General features: G+C 36.5%; 1 protein-coding gene across 2 annotated transcripts in view; it reads left to right on the top strand.

Moving 5' to 3' along the window:
- Positions 1 to 2,220: 2,220 nt before the first annotated feature.
- Positions 2,221 to 26,182, top strand: part of LOC103718421 (citrate synthase, mitochondrial) — a 28,010-nt gene continuing 4,048 nt past the window's right edge. The window contains exons 1-18 of one of the 2 annotated variants that reach the window (XM_039128044.3): positions 2,273 to 2,707; positions 3,172 to 3,245; positions 3,395 to 3,457; positions 4,200 to 4,241; positions 5,180 to 5,245; positions 5,382 to 5,447; positions 5,588 to 5,701; positions 7,818 to 7,881; positions 8,838 to 8,920; positions 12,062 to 12,111; positions 12,193 to 12,270; positions 12,792 to 12,920; positions 13,034 to 13,076; positions 13,227 to 13,313; positions 13,931 to 14,032; positions 14,507 to 14,614; positions 14,708 to 14,758; positions 14,862 to 15,040. In XM_039128044.3, coding sequence (XP_038983972.1) covers positions 3,195 to 3,245; positions 3,395 to 3,457; positions 4,200 to 4,241; positions 5,180 to 5,245; positions 5,382 to 5,447; positions 5,588 to 5,701; positions 7,818 to 7,881; positions 8,838 to 8,920; positions 12,062 to 12,111; positions 12,193 to 12,270; positions 12,792 to 12,920; positions 13,034 to 13,076; positions 13,227 to 13,313; positions 13,931 to 14,032; positions 14,507 to 14,614; positions 14,708 to 14,758; positions 14,862 to 14,891 — 1,227 coding nt within the window. In that variant the 5' untranslated portion in view covers positions 2,273 to 2,707; positions 3,172 to 3,194 and the 3' untranslated portion in view covers positions 14,892 to 15,040. Of the gene's footprint in view, positions 2,708 to 3,171; positions 3,246 to 3,394; positions 3,458 to 4,199; positions 4,242 to 5,179; positions 5,246 to 5,381; positions 5,448 to 5,587; positions 5,702 to 7,817; positions 7,882 to 8,837; positions 8,921 to 12,061; positions 12,112 to 12,192; positions 12,271 to 12,791; positions 12,921 to 13,033; positions 13,077 to 13,226; positions 13,314 to 13,930; positions 14,033 to 14,506; positions 14,615 to 14,707; positions 14,759 to 14,861; positions 15,041 to 26,182 lie in introns of those variants that run through there. The other variant, XM_008807235.6, reaches the window with a different exon arrangement.

Below are 26,182 nucleotides of genomic sequence, written 5' to 3'. Positions count from 1 at the left end.
TGATTGTAGCTGAAATATTCATTATTCTTGATTAAGGAAAACAAATACTAATACAACACTCAACCATGACCATCATATCATACAGCCATGTGTATTACTACTTAAATGGATGGCTAATAGCCATGTGTCGCTTGATCGACCTTATCTTTTTAATAACCTTTTTTTTAATAATTATTTGCAAGGATTGGAGCCATTATTTTAGCATTTTTTATTTTTTATAGTATATGGACCTCCTTTTAATCTTCTCATTTGGGACAATTGGCAGTCTCTTGAAGGTGATGCTCTCGACAGTGACTTTCCGATTTAATATCTCCAAAGTCAATGGCTGAATCCAAATGTTTTGATATCATTCAACTGAACCGGGAAGTGAAGAGGCAATGTACAATTAGAACAAGACTCTATCATGTCACGTTGTGGGGCTCGCCAAGATCTTGAAATATTCACTTAAAAAGTCCTTCCAATGAAATCTTTCCATGTGTATAAAATATATTTGTAACTCTGCTCAAGTAAATAGAGCACCAGAGGCCGTTGGATTCAAAGCAAATCTATGCTGGTAAAAGGGAAATTGACATCGACTGGGGGAACGAGTGGTATTTTTAGGAGTGGCAATCCTGTTGGATTGGATTGGATATAGGTTGGGTCGAATATAGGTTAGATAAAAAATCCGACCAGAATCTAATCTGTCGGTTAAACATGTCAAAAATCTAATTTTAAACCATACTTATTTATTAAATAGATAACCTAGCCTAATCTGCATAACCTGTTTGCATGACTGGTTGAATCAAGTTAAAATATAGGTAGGTTTTTGTAACATGTTAAATAAGTTTAAACGGGTTAAGCAAGTTAAGTAGATCAGTTTAAACAAAATAAGAGTAGGTTAAGTAGGTTTTAAATATGTTAATTAGGTTTTAAACAGATTAAAATAGGTTGGGTGTTGACCTGATATAATTATTAAACTGATCAAAATAAGTTAAACATGTCAAAATTCTTGTATTTGGAAGAACAAAAAAGCATGTTAAAATTCTAAACCAAAACTCAACCCATTTAATAAATGAGTGTAGGCAGGTTGATCCATTTTTCACACATGCCCATTCATGCCAAACTTGAACTCATTAAAGTGGGTAGGTTTTGGTTTGGGCTAATAGGTTTAGTCATAAATTGACACCTCTAGATACTCTTATGCCTAACGCTTAAATATAGCATGCACACCGTCATCATTTTCCACCCCTTTCTTTCAACTAGTTACCTTTCTCCCCCCCCCCCCCCCTCTTTCAAACTATTTGGAAAAAATAAAAAAATAAGCTTGTAACAACAATTTTCAAACTTTTAACTAGTCTGAAAACGTTTACTAGCTCTTTCCCCTCTACCATGCATGTTTGTCTAAAGAAACATCATAATTTAGATTAAAAAAATATATTTTACATATATTATTTTCTATAACTATTATTTAACAATAAAAATATGGATTCAGATCATCTGATTCCTCTATGTATAAAGAAAACAGGTCAGCCTAATCCTTACATGCATCGAGAATAATTTTTTATAGTTACAGCCCTATAAATATAGTATTTTTTAGAAGACAAGGAGGAGGCTCATCTGCATTATAATTATTTAGATTCATATTTTTGAGATCACTATCCAAAACTAGATCTCATAATCTTTCATTGTTGGGCAAAAAATATACCACTAGGATGAATTGATAAATTACTTGCGTTATAACATATATAACAAAGAATATAACAGGGAAGACCTCGTGACCGATTAATGCGAAATGGAGTCCTCATTCCCTCAATTTTTTATTTTCTTCTTTCAATTTGACCCCTCTTTTCATCTTTGTTCACTCTATTTTTCCCGTTCCCAAAGCTCTCCTATAATTTGTGGCAGTGGGCAGCTGAGAATTAACAGACCTGTCAACTCTCTAATTGGTTGTTTATTGGGCCGTCCACCAAACAAATTACTGTTGTTGGGCGTGGTCTTTGCCGACTAGAGCACGATCTCTACGCGATCCAACGGCAATTTCTTTGCGGCTTTTAATTTGAAGCAGCCGTGCATCTTCATTGAGTCTGTCATGAAATTAGAACTATAAGCGATATAGAAAGGCATCATTCATGAAAGATGTGCTTCGAGCACAGGCAGTATATACTTAGAAGATGATTCAGCTATAGTGATCGGCTAGATTCAGAACCAACATAATATAATAGTGACGGGGAACATTGAAGCATATACAAAATTTTGAGCTACTTATATTTACATCCTTTGCCACGCACCACCCGGGACGCTGGGACCGTTCCTTTTTTTTTTTTTTTTTTGTTGATGATTGTCCTGGGTGCACTTCCGCTTCCGGGCGGCATGATGCTACACGCCTCTTTAATCCACGTGGCCGTGCGGCACGCTAATCCGCTGTCCCTTGCCTAATCAGACGGCTACAATTGCATACGGCATATCTTTATCACCCGGTCTAGCCGTTTGATCTATATCAGGCGGCTACGTCGGCGTTCATTTTGTCGAGGTCCGCCGCCGCTTTCGGAGGGGCCTCTGCGTCGGTGTTCATATTGTCGAGGAGCGGACTTTCCATATGGTGCTCGTATAAATTTGAACTTTCCAAACGGCAGTAACTCGTCTGCGTCCTCCTTTTCTCCTTTCCTTCCTTTCTCAAGATCGCCCTCGTTTCCACCTTTTGCTGTGAGGAAATTAAATCAGATTTTAGGTGATACTTTTTCTTTTTTTTTTGCACGTTGTAATGCTTTTTCTTTTATTATTTAGCAAATTTTCTTCTCTTTTTTCCAATAATCAAGAATCTTGGAGAGCATTCTTTGAAACCCTAGCCCTAGGTCAGATTCCGGCTTGGTTTTCTCCTCCATGTGTACCTAAAATTCTCGTACTAGACGTGTCTGTTACAGTTCTTTTGGTTTCCCCTGGTCGCAGATTGAATTTTTGATTTCTGTTGTTTATAAAGAAAGACGAAAATTGTTGAGTCGCTTAAAATCATAGATTGTTCTTTCTTATGATATATGTAGTATTAAACGATGTTTTTCCGTTGGGCACAGCTGGAGTTCTTGATTTTGTGTTTTTCTTTATTAGGTTACTTATATGTGTTTTTCTAAAGATGAAAAATTGTTGAATCGTTTAGTTCCAAATCTGATAGATTGTTCTTTGTTATGATATGTTTAGTATTCTGAGGATATCTTGGAGCCATGGTTTTCTTCAGAAGCGTTGCGGTGCTCTCAAAGCTCCGTTCTCGTCTTGTAAGTGTGTTGGTTTCATCCTGATTGATTGGAATTTGTGACATCTAATATAGTATGAATTTATTAATCTCTTTTTCATCCCTATTTGTCATTTGTTTGATTATTTTACTCTTGTCATTGTTTACGGTTCTTGGTGGTTTCGATTCCAGGCCCAGCAGTCCACTTCATTGGGTTCTGTCCGGTGGTTGCAAATCCAGAGCGCTTCAGATCTTGTGAGTTTAATATATTTCTCTACTGGATATGATTGAAGTTCCTACTTATGACATCAATTGCTTTTCCCGCTGCCTGGTAGTTAGTTTTTATCTTGTTTTGGTAGTAAAGAGCTCAGCGATGAGGACTATCTTTCTATTGTTATGATATTTGGGTACTATTGATTTGTACAGACGTCAGTCAATTTTCTTTCTCTTTTCTGTTTTCTTTTTCAGTATTGGTATATTCAGTATATAAATATATCATCAAATAATGACAAATGAGTGTTATGTGCATGGGAGACTGATGTCCCTTGAGGACAGATTAGCTAGTTGCTGCATACCATTATAACACGGCCCTTTTGTGCTGCCAATATATGCTCATTCCTTGTGGGAACCGTCTAAACCATTACATAGTTTGTCCCCATTGTGCAGCCTTTATCAGAAACTGGAATGCTCTTCCAGATAGCTCATAGTTAGTTTTAAACTTTTTTGCTGAATTTATTCCAACTAGGTTATCTACTTCCTCTCTCACTTTTAGTTTCATTGTTATACAGCCTCTAATTGCTGATCAACACAGTTCAACAACTTGCATTCTTATATATCCTAAACTATTTTTGTTGTTATGCTCATCATATGATTTCTGGGTATCGGGCAATTAACTGTTTCTTCTTGTGACTCTATAATGCTGCATTGTCTTCATTGTGATGATTGTACCGATTTGATCTAATGATTTATGATCTGATTTATGTTTTGTAATTTTCAGGATCTTCATTCTCAATTGAAGGATTTGATTCCAGAGCAACAGGTCTTCTTCTTGAAGCTTCTTCATGATTAAAACTCTATTTAGTTTCATGCCATCTAATTCTGATTTAAACTTTAGCCAACACTGTTTTCTGAGTCACACTAATTTTGATGCTGATATTGTACCTTATGATTTGGCACAATCTAGATTGTTTATGTTACACATATTAATTTTCATTGTGTTGTGTAGTATGATTTGAATTGATACCTTTTCTGCCTATGCTATGACCTAGATGTATCCTTTGCTTGTCCTACAAACTTGGTTGAGCATAGGGGTATTTGTTGTAGGGTGTTAGTGGATGAACAATTGGGATTTACCGACTTGGTATAAATAATTTATATATGTGCCGGAATTTTATTGATTTCCCAACAAATATATGCAATTTGGCAGATATTGTAGGTCATTTATTTATTTGGAAGCAACAAGTTGTACCTATGAGGATTTTTTACATGGTTGTCAAACATCTGATTTTAATTTTATTAACACTCTTTTTTATTTAAAAGAAGCTATTAAAAAGTTTAGATTATGGACAATTAAAAAAAGAAAAATCTTGCAAGCAAATCTTTGATTATCTTCTGAAAATGCCCATAATTTTCATCATGGTAATAATCTGCATAATAGGCAATACACATATTTGTTTTTAGTGTTGTAAAGGATGCCATATGCCATGCCCATGACATGTTCCTCTGATATATGGCTATGGCCCTTTTTCTGGTATATGCCCATTCTCTCTAATTTGCATATGAGCATATGTGTTCAAGCACAAACTCTTTCAGGCATTAAAACACACATAAACCATGGATGTTGGCTATTGTAATATATATTGGTTTTCTACAGTGAATGGCAAAACTCCTTTAGATGAAAGTAACCATATCATGGGTTATGCTTCATGCTATTTAGACATAGACTCTCATGAACTTGGGCCTCTTATTGTGTTACAGGAGCGCTTGAAGAAACTGAAGGCAGAAAATGGAAAAGTTCAACTCGGAAACATCACTGTTGATATGGTATATCTGTAAAAGATTCCAATTGGTTATCATTCTTTAGTGTGTTGAGTTGTTGATTTTATTTTATGAGTATATAATAATCCATACATGATAATTGTGCAACTAGTTTCTTCTATCGTAACTTGCTTTTTCCTAGGTTATTGGTGGAATGAGAGGAATGACTGGGCTGCTATGGGAGACATCTTTACTTGATCCAGATGAGGTGCATCTTCGTGCTTTTTTCTACGTGCCATATGATGCAGAATCACAGTTTAACATGATTCTGGCTTGGAAATACATTGTCTTTTAAAAGCTTGGTGTTCTTCCCAAAGTTGGTAACCTAGACAACTCTTTTGTTTTCAGGGCATTCGGTTTAGAGGCCTCTCTATTCCTGAATGTCAGAAACTGCTGCCTGCTGCGAGTCCTGGGGGGGAGCCTTTGCCAGAGGGTCTTTTGTGGCTTCTTTTGACTGGCAAGGTGATCATTTAGTAGCTTATCTTTATAGTGATATGTTACTGTTACTGCTTTCTTGAAGCTTGTCTAAAAGATTCTGGTGACTCGTGCTTTCTACAATTGGAGAGTATTCAATAGTGGTGTAAAAGGATTTTTGGCAAATAGCGATTAGGAGGGAAAGAAATTTAGGCCTTTGGTTCTTAGCATATTTGCTTCCCAAAAAGGGGTTTATCAGGGAAAGACTTGTTGCAGGAATTCCTATAAGCGTAGATAAAAAGTTTATCATGTTAATGTAAGGAGATTTTCCAGATTGTCACTTGGTAGGCTTTCTTATATTACTATTTGGCATGACTCCATTGTGATATTGAATGCTTCTGTTGGACTAATGGGTGAAGAATGTAGCTGGTATTCTATTGGTGTTTACTGATTGAATCTTTGAGTCCAGGATATGTGCTTTATTCAGAAATATCAGCACATCTGTGATGACATTGATGCTCAACAACATCATTTTGCTTTGTACTAGGCCCCCATAATCTTGTGTAGTAACCTGAGATTGTCATCAGGAGATATGTGGGTTGACAAGTCAAATTCTACCACAATTCTCATGATTTAGGTCATGTACTGTTCTATCTTTCGACATTAAAGATGAATAACCTCTTATAATTTGTAGTGCAATATAATAAGATATCACCTTCTATGAAGTAACGAACTATTACAACTGGCATTTGTACTCAAGCTTTTGTTGCATATACATGTCAGTGATCATAAAGTTCAGACATATTATCAAGAATCTTTCTGTCCAATGATATCATATTTTACCTGGAAAACATGATTTATGGATTCTCGACAATTTTGATAAAAGAGTCATCTGCATCTTTGATTTTCCATAACATCTTTTTTTCCATGTTTTTTAATATGAAGAATGAACTATTCTTTATACGTTGGGTTCGAAAGAATCAAAAAAGGAATTTTCCATTCCCTCTTTTGATAAAGATAGGTTATCTATATTTCCTAGAACTACCACGGTAGTAGAACTGAAGTATCTGAATAGTGGGAAGAACTCTGCTTGCTAGTAAAGTTAGTGACTTTTGACATCTGTATTTTTGGAACTTCTTAAATTTGTTTTGTCGGGAAAGGCTGGTGGAGCTGTTTGTTCAAGGGACTGACAATTGATTATGAAGATAAATGATAAGCATGACATCTTTGTTAACTTGGAGCTGGAATGGTAAGTGGAAATCATAAAGGGATTGACCTCTAGAGGAATTATTTTAAGCTGTGAGCATATGGTAATAGGTAGTGTTACAATATTCTGGAAGTTCAAATTATGTTGTGAGGTAGGACAAGGCAAAATGGATGTTGGGCAAAGGAACAGCTGATATTCATTTTTTCAATTGCTTATCTTCCAGGCTGAGAGTGGTAGTGCATATTTTTTTTCTTTTCTTCTTTCTTTTTTTTTCCCAGTTTCTTCTTTCTTTTCAAAGTCTTGCATGATATTTTAGGATGTGCTGTATATTAGATGTGGTGGTATAGAGATTGTTGGAAAGAAAATTTTTAACATCTGGATTGTAATTATTAAAGACATGAAACTAATCATGCATTTAAAAGAGAAGATGCTGGCATATTTCTCGTTCAAGGAAACTGCATTGCTTTTGCATTGATTGGTGAACATGCCATTTATTATGTTTTGGTAAAACTGAGTGGTCATTCATCTGCCTTGGAGTCAAGTTCAAAATGATCTATGTTTGCACTCTTACCAACCAGCAAAAGGGTAGTCACTCCCCATCAAAAGAAACAAGAGAGGAAAAACAGAAACTATTATAAAAATATGAAAAAGGATACATTTGATTTGAATCAAACCAAAAACATGACTTGTAGATTAACTTTTTTTCATGCTTTGAAAAAACACCTGGTGGATCTGTACAATCTAATCTTCCCATTTTGCTTTCTGCCTACACACTATCTCCATTAGGTGTAATAGAGGTTGACTATATTCCACATAAATCTGATTGCACTCTATCATTGATTTTTTCCTTTTCCTTTTCAAGTCAATTGTATATATGCAAAAGTTGAATGTTGTCTCATACTATATTTTCTTATTCAGGATTAATTTCTTCTTCTTCTTCTTCTTCTTTTACCATAGGTGCCAAGCAAGGAACAAGTTGATTCACTATCAAAGGAACTGCACAGTCGCTCAAAAGTCCCAGGTTTATTTTTACTTTTATTTTTTGTGTTTGTTTGTGTGTTACAACCAATTTGTGGGTTGCTCATAAGATGTGCACATCATGATATTATGTGTATAAACTAAGTATTCATGCAACTAAGTAGTTCTTGTAAGCAACTATAATCATGATATTCTTTTACATTTCAACACCATTGACAGTCATAGCTCATAGATGCATAATAACATTATACATTCATAATTTTTATATCCCGGTTCTAATATTTTGACTGAAAAGGGGAAGTTGAAAAAAAAATATTACCTTGTGAAGTAGATGATAACCTGTATAACACTAGATTAAAGACCTGTTACATAGAATGTTAGATCACGCTATGATGCTGATGTAATTATTTTTGGTTATTCAAGCTCCACTATTTATTTATCACCAGGCAAAAAATTGTATTCTGTGCATAAATGTCTCTACAATGTATCTTGTGTATAATTGCTATTGAACGATAAAGTGCCTAAGACAGACTAATCAAGTTTTTTTTTCCCCATCAAAATTGATCATCTGTACCTGGAAATGTTTTGAATATGCATCCATGTGAAATATGATATTTTCAGGAAGACAGAATATATTTGTTTCATTACATTGTAGCAGTATCGTGCAATTTCAATTCTAGTTGGTATTATTTAGAAGTGGTAGCTTCCTTACTGTTCTAATGTAATAAAACTGTGGGAGTCATGAAAATACACTACAGGGTGTAATTTTCCTCAAAAAAAGAAAAGAAGCCTTTTGAGTTTTTAAATATTTTTAGAGTTCTAACAATTTGCTTGAAATGTTCATTTCCTTGTGAAACAGTTTATCCAGACCATATTTTTGACTTACTTAGGTTGCATCCTCAACGAGGCCACATTACTTAAAATGCACTACTAACTAACTTTTTGTTGCCTTTTTAAAAATCGCACTGGGGAAATCTTAAAATTGGACTATTGATGCAGATCATGTTTACAAGGCAATCAATGCTCTTCCACCAACAGCTCATCCAATGACACAGTTTACCACTGGTGTTATGGCACTACAGGTAATTTTCTGCTTTGATTTACTCTGTTGGCATTCTTATATCTGAAAATATTATTTCAGATAAAATCCTCCATCATTTCCAGCTATTGCTCTCTCATTATCTGTAAGCATGTCTGCATGCGTCCGTGTGTTTAGCTGCTTTGTGGGACTTTGGACCCATAAGAGTTGTCATCGTGAAATATATTTTATTACTAAACATAAATATATGAATAAAGATGTTAATTTAGCTATAAGCAAGGGAAGAAGTATTACAGTAAAATAAAAACCTACCAGAATATCTGCATGAATATGAAACAAGATTCAAAAAATATATTATGCGCACAAATGTTGTGAAATTAACTTAAAACTTCATATCCTAGTTGCCTGTAATAGAATGTTAGCCATGATGTTTTCCCTTTATACACTCTGATGGTGATCTTTTTAACCAAAAGCAGAAAAACTTGTTGCATGATCTGCTTTAAGTTCTCTTATGCAACATGTGAGACTATCTATATCTTTTAGCTCTCTTGTAGAGCCAATTTAATTACTAATGCATTATCAACTAAAAGCATGAAATACATCATAACTTCAGCTTTTTCGATAATTTATTCCATTGCAATTGTGATAAAACCCTTACCGAGTACAATTTTGCAATTGGAATAAATTAAGAACCAACCAAGTCATGCCAAACATTTCATTTTTAATTTATAGGTTCTATTCTCTCTCATAGAAAAGTTCTTGTTCAATTATATAGCTTCTTCTAAGTCCTGTTCCATAGTAAAGTGATCAAAGCTATTGTACTTTAAATCTATTGCCATGACTTCAGCTAATAATGAATTTTCAAGCTTGATTTCTGATGAATTTATTTTTTCTGTATGCCAAAGGTGCCTTGTTACCATTCTTCTAGATACCATTCTTCTAGATGTCTTCACATAGGGTTGCACATGGGTCAGGTTGGTTTGGGTTAGAGGCTAGTTCGGAACCAACCCAAACGCAAGTGGGTTTTAATTTTTGGAACAAGAACTGAAATAATCAATGTCGGAACCAACCCCAACCCAACCCAATCAAGACCAGGTTTGTTGTGAGATTACCCAAAAGTTAAGCAAAGCAGGAAAAAATCTATTGATTTTATTTGAAAAATAAATTAATAACGCAAGATGACTTACAAAATGCAATGCATAATATATTTGAAGGCATCTTACTTAGCAGTCAGAATCTTCTATCTAGGGTTACGCACCCATGTCGGAATCTTCCTGAAATCTTGAACCTGCACCTGCTCCCTAAGCTAAAAGTGTTTCTAGAGTATCCATTTCCTGCACATGCACCTGCACCCTCCCGATTCTAGCAACTAAGCATCTTACAACAACAAAGTCCAAAATAACTATAAATCTAGTATATAACATGTCACAACTTAAAGCCTAATAAACCAATATTTTATTCAAAGGCAATGGTTAACAAACATCATGGGTGAAAAATCTATGAAAATTAGCCGTGTACATTATATGATAACTGAAGATTAACTTGATATGTATATATATATATATATATATATATATATATATATATATATATATATATATATATATATATATGTATAGTTTTCCCTTAACCCAACCTGACAAGGCCAATTTTATTTGGTTCTTGGGTTGATCCAAACCCTTGTGCTCCGCTACGTTCACAGAATTTTGGAGGATCTATCCTTAGTGCATGAGCTTATATGACATTTGTAATAAGATAGTTTTTTTTTTCACCACTAAATTTTAGTTCATGGAACACTCCTCTTTTACAAGCAGTTGCCTTGTCCAAGAATAGAGCACCCATCTCTGATGATTGCCATTAAGGTTATTTATTCTAGTATAGTCTTTCACCTAGTTGCTAGTAGATTTACAAAGCTAGGTATTCTTCTATGACTTTCATAAAGTGATGTGCAAGTTTTCATTTGACTTATTGGATGCTTCTTTTTTAATTTGTATAGTGTCAAGAGTAGTTTAAATATTTATGTTTCAATTATTGTGAGTCAGCTTGAATTTTAAAATTATATCTTTGGTAGGTTTTTAGTCCTATGCCGAGTAAGGATTACTGTTTACAGCTTTCACTTTGTGTCTATTTGGTCTGCGAAGTTTCTAAGTAATTAAGTTTGTGTTTTGAAGTGGTTTTAGTGGATTTCTATATGGAGTTCTATCGATTAGTCTATATTTTTCTAATATTGTATATTTATTTTCCCCTATAATGCCACTGAATTAATGTTAGGCCTGTAAATTGTAAACTTAGCAGGAGCACTATATTCATGGTTTGAGGCTACTAGATAACACCCCCATTTTCTTCTCTCAAGTGTTCTCTTGCCCAGTTGTCTTCTTTGTTTCGAATTCACTGTTATTACTAGTTAGAGGCTATAGATCTTCTTAAGTTCCACAAAAATTCTCTATGTGACCTATCAGCATGCGTACACTAACTGTATATGGTTCTGCCCTACTAACTCAACCCTTGTTTCCATGTACAAGTTTAACCCCAAGCTTTAACTTCCCAATAATCTGTCTTTTCATTTATTTTCCTAAGATTAGACCTCTACTGGTACAGTCTCCTACATCAAAAGTCCACCATCCTCAGGGCAGTTCCAACCATCTTTTTAGTCTTTGAGATACTTGCTATATTATAACTGATGCATGACAGATGTCCCATTTATGTGCTCTTAAATATTTTGCATTTTTTGTGATGGATACTAATTCAAAATGCATTTTTTGCAATTGATGATTCTGGAATGTAAACTTTTGATGAATAGTCCAGGTACACTGAAAAGATTAAGAGAAACATAAGAGCTTGGTGGCTCTAATTTATACATGTGTATGGTGTACCAACATAACATCATGTAGGTCTACTGACCAGATACCATGCCCACATACCATCTGCATCTCCACCTCAATGGCATGGTCACTCTTGTCTCCTGTGTCGACAGTGGCTATGATGATTGTTAACTCAGGGTCATAAGTCATGGTTGATAAAATTAAACTGTAGTGCTGCATGCATGTAGTATGCAAGGTAGATGTCTTTCTATCTCATGTTTTAAGTGAAGTAAAAATTCAAGCGGAGTTGTATTTATTATAATCTTTTAGATATATTATTTGGAGACGTTTTCCTTGTGACAGTTCTTGCTATGCTGTTTCAGGTTGAAAGTGAATTTCAAAAGGCATATGATAAAGGGTTATCTAAAGCAAAGTAAGTTCTAAAGTATATAGTTTCAAATAAAAAAAAAATAATACACCAAGTTTGCCTAACATTTACAATTGTAACTTGTAGGTTCTGGGAGCCAACATATGAGGACTCTATGAACTTAATTGCACGACTTCCAGTTGTGGCTTCTTTTGTTTATCGAAGGTAGTATTCATTGGCTTGCTGAGCTTGTGGTTTTACTAGAATGCTGATCTGCTTATGTTATCCCAGAGGTAGCCCTGTAGGAACCAGACTCTGTGAACTTGATTTTATTTTACCAAGTACATAACATATAAGTTTTCTTGTTCACTTGTAATCTTCTCCCTATTTGTTTCATGTAAGCACCATGAACAAGCTTTTGATGCTGCATTGACATAACCAAATCGGGATTCAAAATCATACTATGGTTTCACTTCTACAAGAGGCTCCCTACATGGTGTCAATGATTCTCTTTTTTAACTGGACAGGCTGTAGCCATTAATATTGTCGGGCACATATATATCTCATTTTTCCCATATTTCAGTTCTTGAACATGAATATCTCTAGTTTATTTGTTCAAAGCTGCTTGTCTGCCACACTATCAATTACAAAAAAAAATAATTGCTGGTGTGGAACATTTAGTAATGCTCTTCAATCATGACCTCAGATGCATGTGTATTGATGGACTTTTTTCCTGTATTCTGAAGGATTTACAAGGAAGGGCAAATCATACCTGCTGACAGTTCTCTGGATTATGGTGCAAATTTTTCTCACGTGCTGGGATATGATGACCCAAAGATGATGGAGTTGATGAGACTTTATGTAACAATTCACAGGTGGCTGATCCATTATAATGTTCCCTGTTCTTCCACTATCCTTTCCCAATTTCCCCCTCACCCCCAGATTTCATTTCCATTTTCTACATTTGGATTCATGTTATGTTCTGCAGTGACCACGAGGGTGGGAATGTCAGTGCACATACTGCTCATCTGGTAAATTAGACTTTATTTTATATTGTTCATTCTGCTTTTATCTTACTTTTACTATGGCGCAACTCCATATTAGACACTATAGCACATGAAGTTGGTGTATCCAGAAGCAGTCCAATCTAATTGTCATATCTATATTGGCATCTTTTTCAGGTTGGTAGTGCTCTATCAGATCCATATCTTTCATTTGCAGCTGCACTTAATGGTTTGGCTGGACCACTCCATGGTTTGGCTAATCAGGTAATGCAGTCTTTTTTTTTGGCCATGTTTCTATTTGTCATCTGCTGCTGCTGCTTTATCTACAATCTGATCTTGAAGCAAACTTGTTGTCATGAATCATGATTTCAAAAGTAATCATAAGTTATTTTTAGAGAACAGCTACACATACCCCAGTATATGCTGGAGAAGGGTGTAAACCTGGCATTTTTTGTGATTGGTGAAGGATTTTTTTTAGGGTGCCAAAATGCCATGTTTGCCCTTTTTGGTTCAATGAAAACCCAGTTTATACTCTTTCCAGGTACATTTTGGGGTACGCATACCATTTTACTAGTTTATAATGCTCGTTAGTAGTGTCTCTTCTATTTTGTTCTGTTAAACATAGTGATGAGAAGCATATATGCTATATGACAAACAATTGTCCTCCAGAAGTTGTTAGACTACAGTACTGCCAATCTGTTCTTGTTCTCTCTGGCTGTACTCATAGCTGAAATGATAGTGCTAATTACTTAATTTCTACCAGCTTATTTTTGATTATCTTGCACAAGGATTCACAAATCGAGCAGTATTCATGTAATGGAGACGTACATCACAACAGTCTTATGTTTTCTGTTTTAACTTTTTCTGTTTTGTTGCTGCAGGAGGTGCTGCTATGGATCAAATCCCTGGTAGAAGAGTGTGGAGAAAACATTACAACTGAACAGTTGAAAGACTATATTTGGAAGACTTTAAATAGTGGCAAGGTAACTCATTTAGTCGATCATACTTACAGACCAGGCGGCAGTTTAATATTTTTAGTGTTGTAATGGATGCACAATAAATTAATACGATCATCGAAAAAAGAGGAAAATGTGCACTGATGTAAGATTGAGGTTTCTCCTTGTCTTCTTGCACTAACCATACAGAAACATGAAGATATAACATCATTTTCAGGATGTGAAGAAAGTCTGGCTGGCTTGTGTTATATCGTAGATTGAGTAGATACAAGTGAAATGAAAGAAAATCTGGTGATTTATTTCATTCTACTTTTACCTCTTTTCCTGGAAAGGGGTTTCTGAACATTCTTGCCCTTCTGCTTGTGGAGTTGTTTTTAAGACCACTATGCAATTTGTTGGATTTTTTCAGTGTATCTTTTTATCCCTGTTTGAAACCAACCTTAGAAGTACTCGTGCTGGCACTACTTCTTGTTTCCATTTCACTCTTTTAATTGTTTATAGGTTGTTCCTGGATATGGACATGGAGTTCTACGTAAAACAGATCCAAGATATACATGCCAAAGGGAATTTGCATTGAAGCATTTACCAGATGATCCACTGTTCCAGCTGGTTAATTCTATAAACCCTTCTGATATAATTGCTGCTGTGCTTTTTCTATGTTGAAAATTGTTCCTTAACCTTTGTTTTACTTTTCTTTTTCAGGTTTCAAAGTTGTATGAAGTTGTTCCTCCAATACTTACTCATCTAGGGAAGGTAATGTTTTTCAGATGTCTTGTTTTTTCTTTTTTTTTTGCCTGTACTAAGATAAATCTAGATATCTGTGCTTTAATAAGGTTAACGTAATCAATTTGTCCAGAGCATGAGTAGAGCGTTATTAGTAATTTGAGGTAAGAGAATACCTTTACAAGCCTCAGGTGGCGGCCTCTTTTTAGGTAGCATTGAGGTCAACTTTCTTGGAAACTCTATGGATTAGTCAAGTATTATTGACATAAGTCAGTTGGGTCTGGAGCCATGGGGGTTCAGTTCTTTCAGAAATATGCGGGGCTTTATATGGTTGAATGTGCAAGACATACGCCATGTACTCTTGTTGGCTCTTGCAGCTGGTGCTAAAGTCCAATGCTTCAAGGGAACGTTACTAGCATCACTTCATGTTGAAAAAAAAAAATGCTTGTCATGAGTGTGTAAAGAGTTTTTTGCTACTGGGAAGAGTTGAGAATGAGCGGTATGATTTTCCTCAATTTTCTAACCCTGAAGCCAGTGCATAGTCCTGCTACTGCAAATTTTACTGTTAGGGTCAGGACTCTTTGCCCTCAGGCTCTTATCATCTAGCTGAATCAAAAAAAGACTTGTATGCTCTGCTTACTCTTTTCAACATATGGGCCCCATGTTTCTCATCTTATCCATGCTATGGTGCATTTAGTGTAATTGTTGAAAAAGTAGAAAGAAACATGCTTGAAATGATGATAGAAGTGTCTTGTACTTCCTCATCTTTACTGCTTTTGCTAGACCCAATGTGTTTCCTTCAGCCCACAGGTTCTCAGCTTTTTCAAAAGCTTTGGTAGATGCCTCATTAGTTCTTTATGATGTGGTAAACTCTTTTAAGCCACCCAGCGGATTTAGTTGCTATCCCTTCACAATTTTTGCCGCCTCAAGTGTTTGACCGTTGTCCAAGATATTGGGTCAAGCTACCTTCTCCATAACAGTTGTGTCTGTTTGTACATCTTGCTCCTTTTTCATCCTTTCTGATCTGCACCAACTTGGCTCAATTTTGTTTTTATCTTTAACTGGTACTTGATTTTCTTACATATTCCAATTTAATTTATGGCAAACAAGTCAGTACTTGGTTTATAACCTCATTCTTACCTTTTCCTTGATGTGTATGGTCCTAAAATATGAAGGCATAAACAATAGGATTTAGATTGGTCATAAGTTCAGGCTGCATCATCTTGAGTAGGATTATATGCTTGAGCTACATCATCTTGAGTGTGCTTTTGTGCTTTTGTGCATGCATGCTTATTGCTGCTCCTTTGGAATAATTGCTGTATGTGCGGTTGTCCATTTTGTGCTTAGGACATGGTATTATCATCTGGATATATCAGGCCCATGGTTTATTTTGGTCTTTTGAGCGATTCATCCTTGTCGACTGTGTCAAAGTACACAAGCAACAGGCTACCAGAATGCTTGCTTTTTCCCCCGTGTCCTAATAATTCTCTACTTCTTTTTAGTTTTTGCTATATTTGTTATGATATTTGGCGGCCAACTACCTTGCTTTGTGTGAATACATTTACTTGATTGGTGGCTTTTCTTACTTTATATCAGTCTACCTCGTGCCCATTGATTAGTATTTGGCATATATTATTAATTTGCATCTATATTTTTTTCTCTATTTGGGAAAAGCCATCTTAATATTCCTTCTTGATGGTGTGAACGAATATCAGATGTTAACTAGACATTATCTTTACCATGGTCTTGGAGTCAATGCTGCATTTCACATGCCTGCATTAGATGGTGTTCTGCAGTGAGCTCAGTATATTATCTAGGCTATTGTTGGTGGAAAGAAGGATACATAATTATGTATTACTCTACTGTAAGTAGACATCACAGATTGAGGGTCCCAACAAAATGGGACTGCATGTTGGGCTGCAAAGGATGCAACCTAATCCGCTGCAACATTCCCTTCCCTGTGGATGTGCATTGCCTGAAAGCTGTCCAATTTAGCAGTGAGATACCAGATATGATGGATCAAAGGATGGACATCCGCATTGACAGCTGGTACGTGATTAATCCAGTTCACTACAGTTGCAGAATGCCCTGCCAGCCAGATGTGATTTGACTTTCTAAACTTCAATGGCATAGGTAACCCCCTCCCAGAAAGCTTGCAGCTCTGCCGTTGGGATGTTGGCGTCCACTAAGTTACATGCACCAGCCACAATTAGGTTACCAAGATAGTTCCTAATAGGAAAGCTAACTTCATATCACTGCCCATTGTCTACCATTGAGCCATTGAAATTGATTTTAACAGCACTAGGGGATGAAGGTTTCCAAGTGAAAGAAATCACTTGAGAGGATAGAGGCAAGTGGCCTGGAGGACTCCAGATTTCCAGGGCCTGTGTTTCCAAACATCTATTGGCTACAGAGTAACTAAATTCATTGGCAGCATTATATGCAGCTTTGAGAACTTGACTGGCAGGGTGGTGGGCTTGATTGATATCCATAGATGATAACCTAGCAGATATGTGTACATCTATCGATCATTGATCCTCTTCCATGGTTTTGAAGAAGGTATTCTATCAGTTCTTGGAATGTAGGTAGATTTGCATTTCCATTAGTAAAAAGCTGTGCCATGCTCCACACTTGTGCTGCTTGAGGGCGTTCAATCAAAACATGAGCTGCTGCCTCCACTTCATCCTGGCATAAATCACAGTATGGTGTTACATTGGCTCCTCTAGCATTTAGCAATGTTCGGCAAGGTAGTTGGTCCCAACATACTTACCTCCAAAAGAGAGATCCTCGGATGCATTTTTGGTCTTCCAAACTAGTGTGCAGTGGTGTCTTTCGGAGCAATAGGCTGGTGTAGGATCTTGTATATTTCACTCTGGGATTGAGAAAGCCACTATTGCACATCCTAATCTGTCAGGAATCGAAGTTCTTGGAATAGGCATCATGAGTCCTGTCGGCCATCTCCTCAGCATACTGTGAATGTGATCTATGTTCCAACTTCTATTATACGTGATGAGGTCCGCCACCGTAATACCTTTGGGCCTTTTATAATCACAAGGGCTGGTGTTTTGTTAAGCGCATGGACAACAACCAAGGCTGAGAAATAACTTCTATACCTAACCCATTACCAATTGACCGTTTCAGATGATTCATAACCACAGGGGCATACTTAGTAAAGCCTTTCAGATAAATGAAGCATTTAGTGGAATATGAGGCTCTCAAAATCCCATGTAGCATAACTATCTCTCAGAATGGACGACCATAAGCTATTTGGATGAAACAAATATTTAGCTGCTTGTTTTGCTTCAGGAGCCTCTCTTCGTCCAATGAGTGACTGAATACCAAGGCCCCCTTCATTCTATGGTTGACATATTGCATTCCATGATAGAAGACGAGTCTGCCTAACACAATCAGTGCCATTCCAGGAGAAATGTCTTATACTCTGCTCCAAATTGTTAATGACTTGCTTTGGTATCTCACAATTGGACATTAAGTAAACAGGCATGGCACGGGGACTGACTTGATATACTTTCCATCATCGTTAATGACCTCTATTTCCACCCTTTGAGCCTATCAGAGATCGTTCTAGTAATAGGGAGAAGCTCAGCATTGGTGGGCCTTCAACCAGTAACTAGAACTCCAAGATACTGCCATTAAGAAGCAGACTTAGCAATACCCAATATCTTTCAGTTGTTGCTTCAATGTTGATCTCAGTTTAGGACTGAATCTAACTGTAGACTTCGACAAATTCACTAATTGGCCTGACTCCTTACAGTACTCCGGTACAACCTGTCTGAATACAATGCAATTGGTATTGGTACCCAGGCTACTAAGAGAGCTGAGGCATGAGCTTAATAAGCTTGGAGTCTTCCCTCATTCACTGCAGAATATAGCCTCCAAGAGCGAGTCTACAGGAAGAATGAAATTTAAAGGTGACAATGGTCAACCCTGGTGTTAACCAATTATGGAATCGAACTGACTAAGCGATCTATTTACTAGGAAGCCAAAGGAGGGCTCTGTAATACATCCGAGGACTAGCCAAATCCATTATTATGAAAACCAGCATGTTATAGAGTTTTAGCAACAAAGTATCAACGCATTCTATCATAAGCCCTCTTCGTATCTCGTTTGTTGACTATAAGGCTCCAACAAGATGAAGCACATTCTCAGCCATGCATAATCTCTTGGGGTAGGTTGATATTATCAAAAACCAAGATCTGCTGAACTGGTACTGGAACCCATATCGGTTCCATACTGGCACATCCATTTTTGTTTGAGTTTTTCAAGTTCAATTAATTGGTGATTAATTTTTTCAATTTTTTCAATAATTTTAAGGCAAACTTGATGTTGTTTTGATGTTTCTATGATTTCGATTTTTTTGATGCTAATTTTTTATATTTTCTTATTTATATATTTTTAATAATTTTAAATTTAAAGATATGTTTAAATATCATAAATTCAGAAAAATATATTTTTTACTTCAGAAAATGCTGCTAAATTATGTAATATGTACTACTAATTTTTTATAATTTTTAGTATTATTTATATATTTTTAGTAAATTTTAAATTTAAAAATAATTTTTAAATATAAATATTTTAAATAATTAATTTCAGCTCAGATCCATGTAGAACCTAATAATAGATGATACATATATTTTTTTACTTATGTAGGCATGTATTAAAGGCTACTTATTTCTCAATTTTTTTTAAATTTAGGCCTAGGCTACTGTGCACATGATCGCATCAAAACTTGAATAAATGTACACTAATTTTTTTTTGAATAGTAGCTTGCATGCTCCTAAATAAGCTTCTGATTTTATTTTTTTAATTTTATTTTTTATTTTTTTATTTTTTAATCCAAAAATATATTTTAATTTTTAAAAAATATATATAATTCAAAAATTAAAAAAATTTGTCATTATGCATATTATTCATAGATCTACAACATATCATAAAATCAAGCCCAAATTAAAAATTTTGGCATGATCTCTTCTTATTTGGTAAATTTCGAGCTATTTTTTTAGCCCCAAAAATAGAGAAAATGAGATAAAAAAGAGGAAGCACACCTAATTTAGCCTTGGATTTTTCTTCAATCGTGCTGAATCAGTGTGATTTTGCAAATTGAGAAAAAGGGGGAGCCATTTAGGCCTTAAGACTCTAAACGAAATAGAGAAGAAAGTGTTGGAAAGGCCTTCGCAACACCTTTTAACAAAAGAAGGAAGGGGGGAGGGGGCCCCGGTTCCAAACTGAGTCGACTCGATGCGAATAGGATTATTACCACAGTGATTTTGCAAATTGAGGAAAAGGTGTTGGGAAGGCCTTTTCAATAATGCCACATTGGTCTGCTGGAGGCTTTAAAAGCCCTACAGTGGCATTGGAAAGGTCCGAGAAGGCCTTCCCAACGAAATTTGATCCAGATCCAGAGCTCTCTTTTCAAAAAATTTACAAACAACACCAATTCAGGCTATCAGAAGAAAGAGTCAAAGCTAAATAAGGGGTGCTTTCTCTCTCCTCTCCTTTCTTTTTTGGAGGGCTTGAAAAAATAGCTCAAAAATTGCAAAATAAGAAAAAATCATTCAAAATTTTTTGATTTAGGCTTGATTTTTTTATATGTTGTAGATTTATGGACGATATATACGCTGACATAAATTTTTTTAATTTTTGGATTATATATAATTTAAAAAAATAAAAATATATATTTGGATTAAAAACGAATATTTTTTTAAAAAAATATAAAATTAGACACGTATTTAAGGGCATGCAAGCTACTTTATATAAAAATTTGGTGCTCATTCATTCAAGTTTTGATGCGATCATGCGCACAGTAGACTATGTCGAAATTTAAAAAAATAAAAAATAAGTAGCCTTTTATGCATGTTCGAGAGTTTAGAAAAATATATGTAGCATTTATTATTGGGTTCTACATGAATCTGAGCTGAAATTAATTTTTTAAAATATTAATATTGAAAAATTAAATTTAAATATAAAAAATAATTTAAAATATTTAATTAATTACAAAGATTATAAAAAATTAGTAGTACGTATTACATAATTTAGAAGTCATTTCTGAGGTAGAAATCATATTTTCCTGAATTTATGATATCTGATGATTTTTTAACATTAAAAACTATTCAAAATATATAAATAAAAAGATATGAAAAATTAGGGTTATGTATTAGATAAATTAGACGTATTTTTTGAGGTAAAAAAATTATCGTTATCGTATTAATATTTTGCTAATTTTAAATAATTGATAAACTGGCGTACTTGATAAACATGCAGAAATAGTGCCATCAAGAAAAAAAACGACTTAGAGCGTGACCAGGTTGAAGCAGCACTTAGCTGATGGTTATTCCGATGTATCTATATGTTGGAAATGCTCACAAAAGGTTCGGCAGCTGATGAAGCATTTCGCTGATTTCAGAGCAGCAAAGAAGAGGCTCGCCAAGAAGAAGGCGGAGATGGACCGCTGAGCGGCAGGGCCACTTTTCTATTACTCCAGGGAGTCAAAGAAAGTGTCCGCTCTAGATGACGAGAAGGCACAAATCCAAGATGCCATGCAGGCGAGCTTGGATGATTAGTGACAACTAGATGAGGTGGCCAAGCATAGGGCTCGATTTGGACCCTTATACTATGAGATGGGCTTTGGTTCTACGAGCAGCAGGGCAGATTCAGAGTTTAGGAGGACCTTCTCAGTTAGAGAGGCCGTCAGGAGAGGCGGTGGTTGGATTGCATCTATGCTCGAGACTTTTGGTAGCAAAAAGAAGTCATCTAGAGAGAATTGAACCAGTACGATATGGTACGCCCCGTACCGTTCGATTTGGACCGGTACGGCGTACCTTACTCCATTGCTTCCTTGTTGCTATGCCATCCATTTTATATGGAGCCTTGCAGCTATAGGTGTCATACTGATGGCCCATTCGTATCATCCTTATTACCCTGTAGTGTGGTGATTCTAGTCAATAGCCATTTAGCAGTTTCTCATATTCACCAAGATCTTAAGCCTCATATAAATACATCTGGTAATCGTCAGTTGGTACTTTTGTTGCTTTATTCGGGAACAAGATACATGGAAATTTCATGATACTAATCATTCGCTTTGTGGGTTTTTTACTAAATAAACCACTTTACCAGGAGCAGCAATCCATGATTTAGATCCACATGTCTTCTCCAGCAGAGATTCGAAGCAGCAGAGGGTTGACTCAATGCTGAAGAAGGATATATGGCGAGCTATTGGATCTTGGTTCCACTGTAGCCACATCCCAGCGAATGTGGCAATAATACGTGCTAAAAGTCTGTCATTTTCGTCAATATAGGCCACCGGTCCTGGTGTAGATCCTCCAGGCCCGAAGGATATTTACGGTGAGCTTCTTGACAGTAATAAGGAGCTAGAAAAATGGATTGCCTCCTACAAGAGCAAGTGGTACATATATGGACTGACTATAATGTGTGATGGTTGGACTGATCCTACCAGGAAGAGCATCATCAACTTTCTGACATACTGTAATACAAAAACTTTCTTTCATAAGTTGGTTGATGCTTCTGATCAAGTGTATGATGTCGCATACATCCTCAAACTTATGGAAGAGGTGATTGATCAGGTAGGAGAGGAGAATGTCATGCAGATCATCATTGATAATGAGCCACAATATAAGGCCGCTAGAAGATCTTGATGGAGTGGCAGCCACATATTTTTTAAATCCCATATGCTGCACATTATATCGAACTCATGTTGATAGACATTACGAAAAATCGTAGGGTGCAGCAGACAGTGGAGACAACCCATACCATCACCGGATATATTTATAGCCATACCTGAGTCCTTTTACTGATGACGAGGTATGTAGGAGAGAGATTTTGAGACCATGAGTCACTTGATTTTCTACCAACTATGTTGCACTTGATAGCCTTCTTAAGAAGAAAGTAGCCCTACGTCAGATATTTGTCAGTTCCGAGTGGCAGAAAAGTAGATATGCCCAGCACGACATTGAAGGAAGCAATGTTGATCATTTGGTGATGAGACAGACATTCTAGTAGCGGGCCACTGTGATAGTGAAGGCTATCAGACCATTGTACGAAGTACTTCGGGCCGTAGATAGCGAGAGGTACCTTCAGATAGGCTTCATGTATCATATGATGGAGAGGACAAAGGTTCAGTCATGGAGGTAGATTCAACCCATGCCCAAGAGTACATCGGCATCATTGAGCGGCGGCGGGACTACCAAATGGATAGGAACTTGCATCTAGTAGGTAAGTAAGAATATTGAAAATTAGACTGCTCCTGTATTTGTATAATTTTACCAAGATGGTCTCCTCTATGTGCAGCATACACCCAAACTCTTGGTTTTAGTACAACATAACTGAAATTGCTATGGATGATGAACTTCTAACCGCTCTGCGTAATGCCATTTACAAGATAGAGTTTGATCCGAAAGTCGCAACTCTATGTATAAGTTAATTGGTATCTTCTATTATTAATATTGTACAATGCAGTTCTTTTTCATAGATCAAATTATTGAGAGAGGGTACTTACAGTTTTGGAGTGCGGGCAGCTGTCGTGAGTAAGACAAGTATGAATCCAGGTATGTTATACATCAGGAGGACATTTACCGGGCGTTAGATGGGTATTAATATAATACTATCTTATATCTATTTTTTAAAATATTTTTGCAATTGAATGGTGGATTTATTTTGGGATGTTCACGAAAAATCTTAAGCAGATAACTATCCGGATCCTCTCCCAGATGGTCTTCTTGAGTGGCTGTGAGCACAACTGGTCCATCTTCATCCTCATCCACAGTAAGCAGAGGAACCGTTTGACACAGAAGTGTCTCAACGACCTTATATATGTTCACTACAATCTGAGGTTGAGGCTAAAGTGTATTCAGGAGGAAGCGGAGCTCAAGTATACAGATTCGATTCATAGTGCTTTCGTTGATGATGAGGATAATCCTATGTTTGGAGCTGGAGCTTGACGAGGCAGGATTGCCTCCACGATCGGCCAACTTCATAGTTAGCAAGGCTAGGATCGATGCAAGGCAATGAGCTGAGCGCAATATTCCACGCATTCCTATAGCTGATCAACCACAGCCACAGAAGAGTCAGCCACCGCATGACTCCTTGTGCGAGACATAATCGAGAGATACTTAGAAAAGGCCACTATGCTAGCTGGTCGACTCGGTCAGGAGGGCGACCTAGCCAGACAGAGAGGGGCATAAAAGATAAGAAGGCAGCTTTCCAGCACACCAAAAAAAAAATAAAAGGCACCTGCAGCCCCAATGGAGAGTATCGAGGAGTCCTAGAGCAGCAACGATGACAGTTCTGATGGTCATGAAGAGAGTGAAGGACAGGATACCACTATTTATGAGACAGTCGCAGAGTGGTCTTCGATACACCGGTGAGTTCCGTTTATGCATGCTACACAGGATAGGGACCATAATGCACGATCAGGTAGAGCCTGCGAGAATACGATTGTATATAGAAGACGGGCTCCTCGAAGTCATTTAGGAGGACACGTGCAGATGCAAATGACCACGCACGTGGAATAAGATTCATAGACGCATCGGATCTCGAGTCGTATACTGAATCCTATTATCTGCAATCACAAGTAGCCTATGATCTATACGGATACGGACATAGATATGGTACGTCTGAGACATCTTTCGGTGGTTATTACCTTATGCAGCCCGGAGCATCTTATGGGTTGGATTTTGCTGTCGACAAATTCAGATGGGCTCCGCCACAGCCGTATTATCAGCTAAATGACACCTCTCAAAGCTAGAGCTTCAGTAAGAGATCCGAGAGTGCTTATAAGACGACGTGCCTTCGTTATGGGACGTACAAGACTACAATGCCGCTTGGTTAGAGGAATGGGTTGATGTACCTTCTGACTATGCTTATGATCCGGATATCTATGAAAGTCATCGCTATTCAACTCGATTTTAAATATCCATATGTATGTTGTACTTTAAATGTATATAAGTGATTGTATTATTTTATATTTTTTACACGACTACTTGAATTGAGGATATTTTATGTTGTTTCTTGTAGCATGCAATATCTCACTAAATATTTTATAATTTGTATAACTTATAAACAATAAAATGCATCATTAGGTTAAATCAGAATCATAGAAACATAAAAAAAATTCAAAAATTATCAAGAAAAAACCCCAAAAAAATCAAATTACACTTAAAATCATTGAAAAACTTCAATGATTTGGATTACCAATTAAATATTCTTGAAAAGTAAAAAAAAATAGACGTGCCGGTACGGAACTTGCACACTGTAGTCGTACTGGTTCAGGTTCGGTACCGAACCGGACCGACCGCCGACCAGTATGGGTTCCGGTACCGGTTCAGCAGTCCTTGATCATGTAGCCATTGAATTCTAGATTTTTGGCACCAGAAAGTTTCTTATTGTTGGAACAATGAACTGTGCTCCCATAGATTAGTTCTAAGCTCCAACATCTCAACATTAGAAAGACCACCTACTGGACCTCTCTATGCTGAAGCCAATCTGTTCTTCTTTCAATGGCCCCTAGTCTATGAAAATATTTCTCACCATTTCTTTGTTTGACCTTTGAAGATAATGCTTGCTGTGGTCCAGCTTCTAAGTGAATATTCATAGCATGCCTTGTTGTTGGTTGATTCCATGCCTTTCTCACAATTCTCCATGATTGTGGATATGCCAACCAGAATTTTTCAAAAGGAAGCTTTAGATTGATGGCAACAAAGTAGTATTTATAAGAAGTTGCTAGTGACTGGAAGAAGTTCTAGGAAGATGATTTGCCTGATATTCAAGGAAGATATTAATCCACCATCGATTGGCATATGTTCTATCTTTCCATTCCTCTACCCCGGCGACTCCTTGTCTATTGTTGCACCAGGTATAGCAGATTCTGGTGTAGCCAAGGTCCATAAAATTATTATCATCAAAGAACTGTCGAAACTCTGTGACTCAAATTTTGTTTGCAAATGCTCTGCATCTGTACATATCTTTTACCTCAGTCACAGTTTCAATCTCCTGTGATTAATGTTGGCAGTCCTTGTTGAATAACCATGGGTGCTTCATCCCATAGTGTTCTATGACCTCTATGCTCCGTATTATCATACATCCCAACAAGAATCCATGGCTTTCCTTGTGGTTTGGTAATAACTCCAAGTACCTCTTGTGCACAACCGGTAATAAATTTATACTTCTGCAATTTGCTTGCCAAATCACAATAATCCCTCTCGAAAGCCCACAGGAATCAATAGCATGGAAATTCCAAGTTCTTGGAAGGCATCCGTTAGCATTCTCATGGCTTTGACCAGACAATCGAGATTCCAAAAATATGCAAATTTTTGGACTGTGGAGACTTGTTAGCCTTCTCGTTGCACTGTCGAAGGATGGCTTACTTGTCCCCTTGCAATTTCATATTAGGATCTTCATTGTGTGGTGGGTGTTTCAGGGTAG

This window comes from Phoenix dactylifera, chromosome 2 (genome assembly GCF_051530095.1).
Source record: "Phoenix dactylifera cultivar Ajwa chromosome 2, Ajwa_hap1_PhDact_Kaust_v1.1, whole genome shotgun sequence".
Taxonomy (NCBI): Eukaryota; Viridiplantae; Streptophyta; class Magnoliopsida; order Arecales; family Arecaceae; genus Phoenix; species Phoenix dactylifera.
This window is presented reverse-complemented; position numbering and strand designations above follow the sequence as displayed.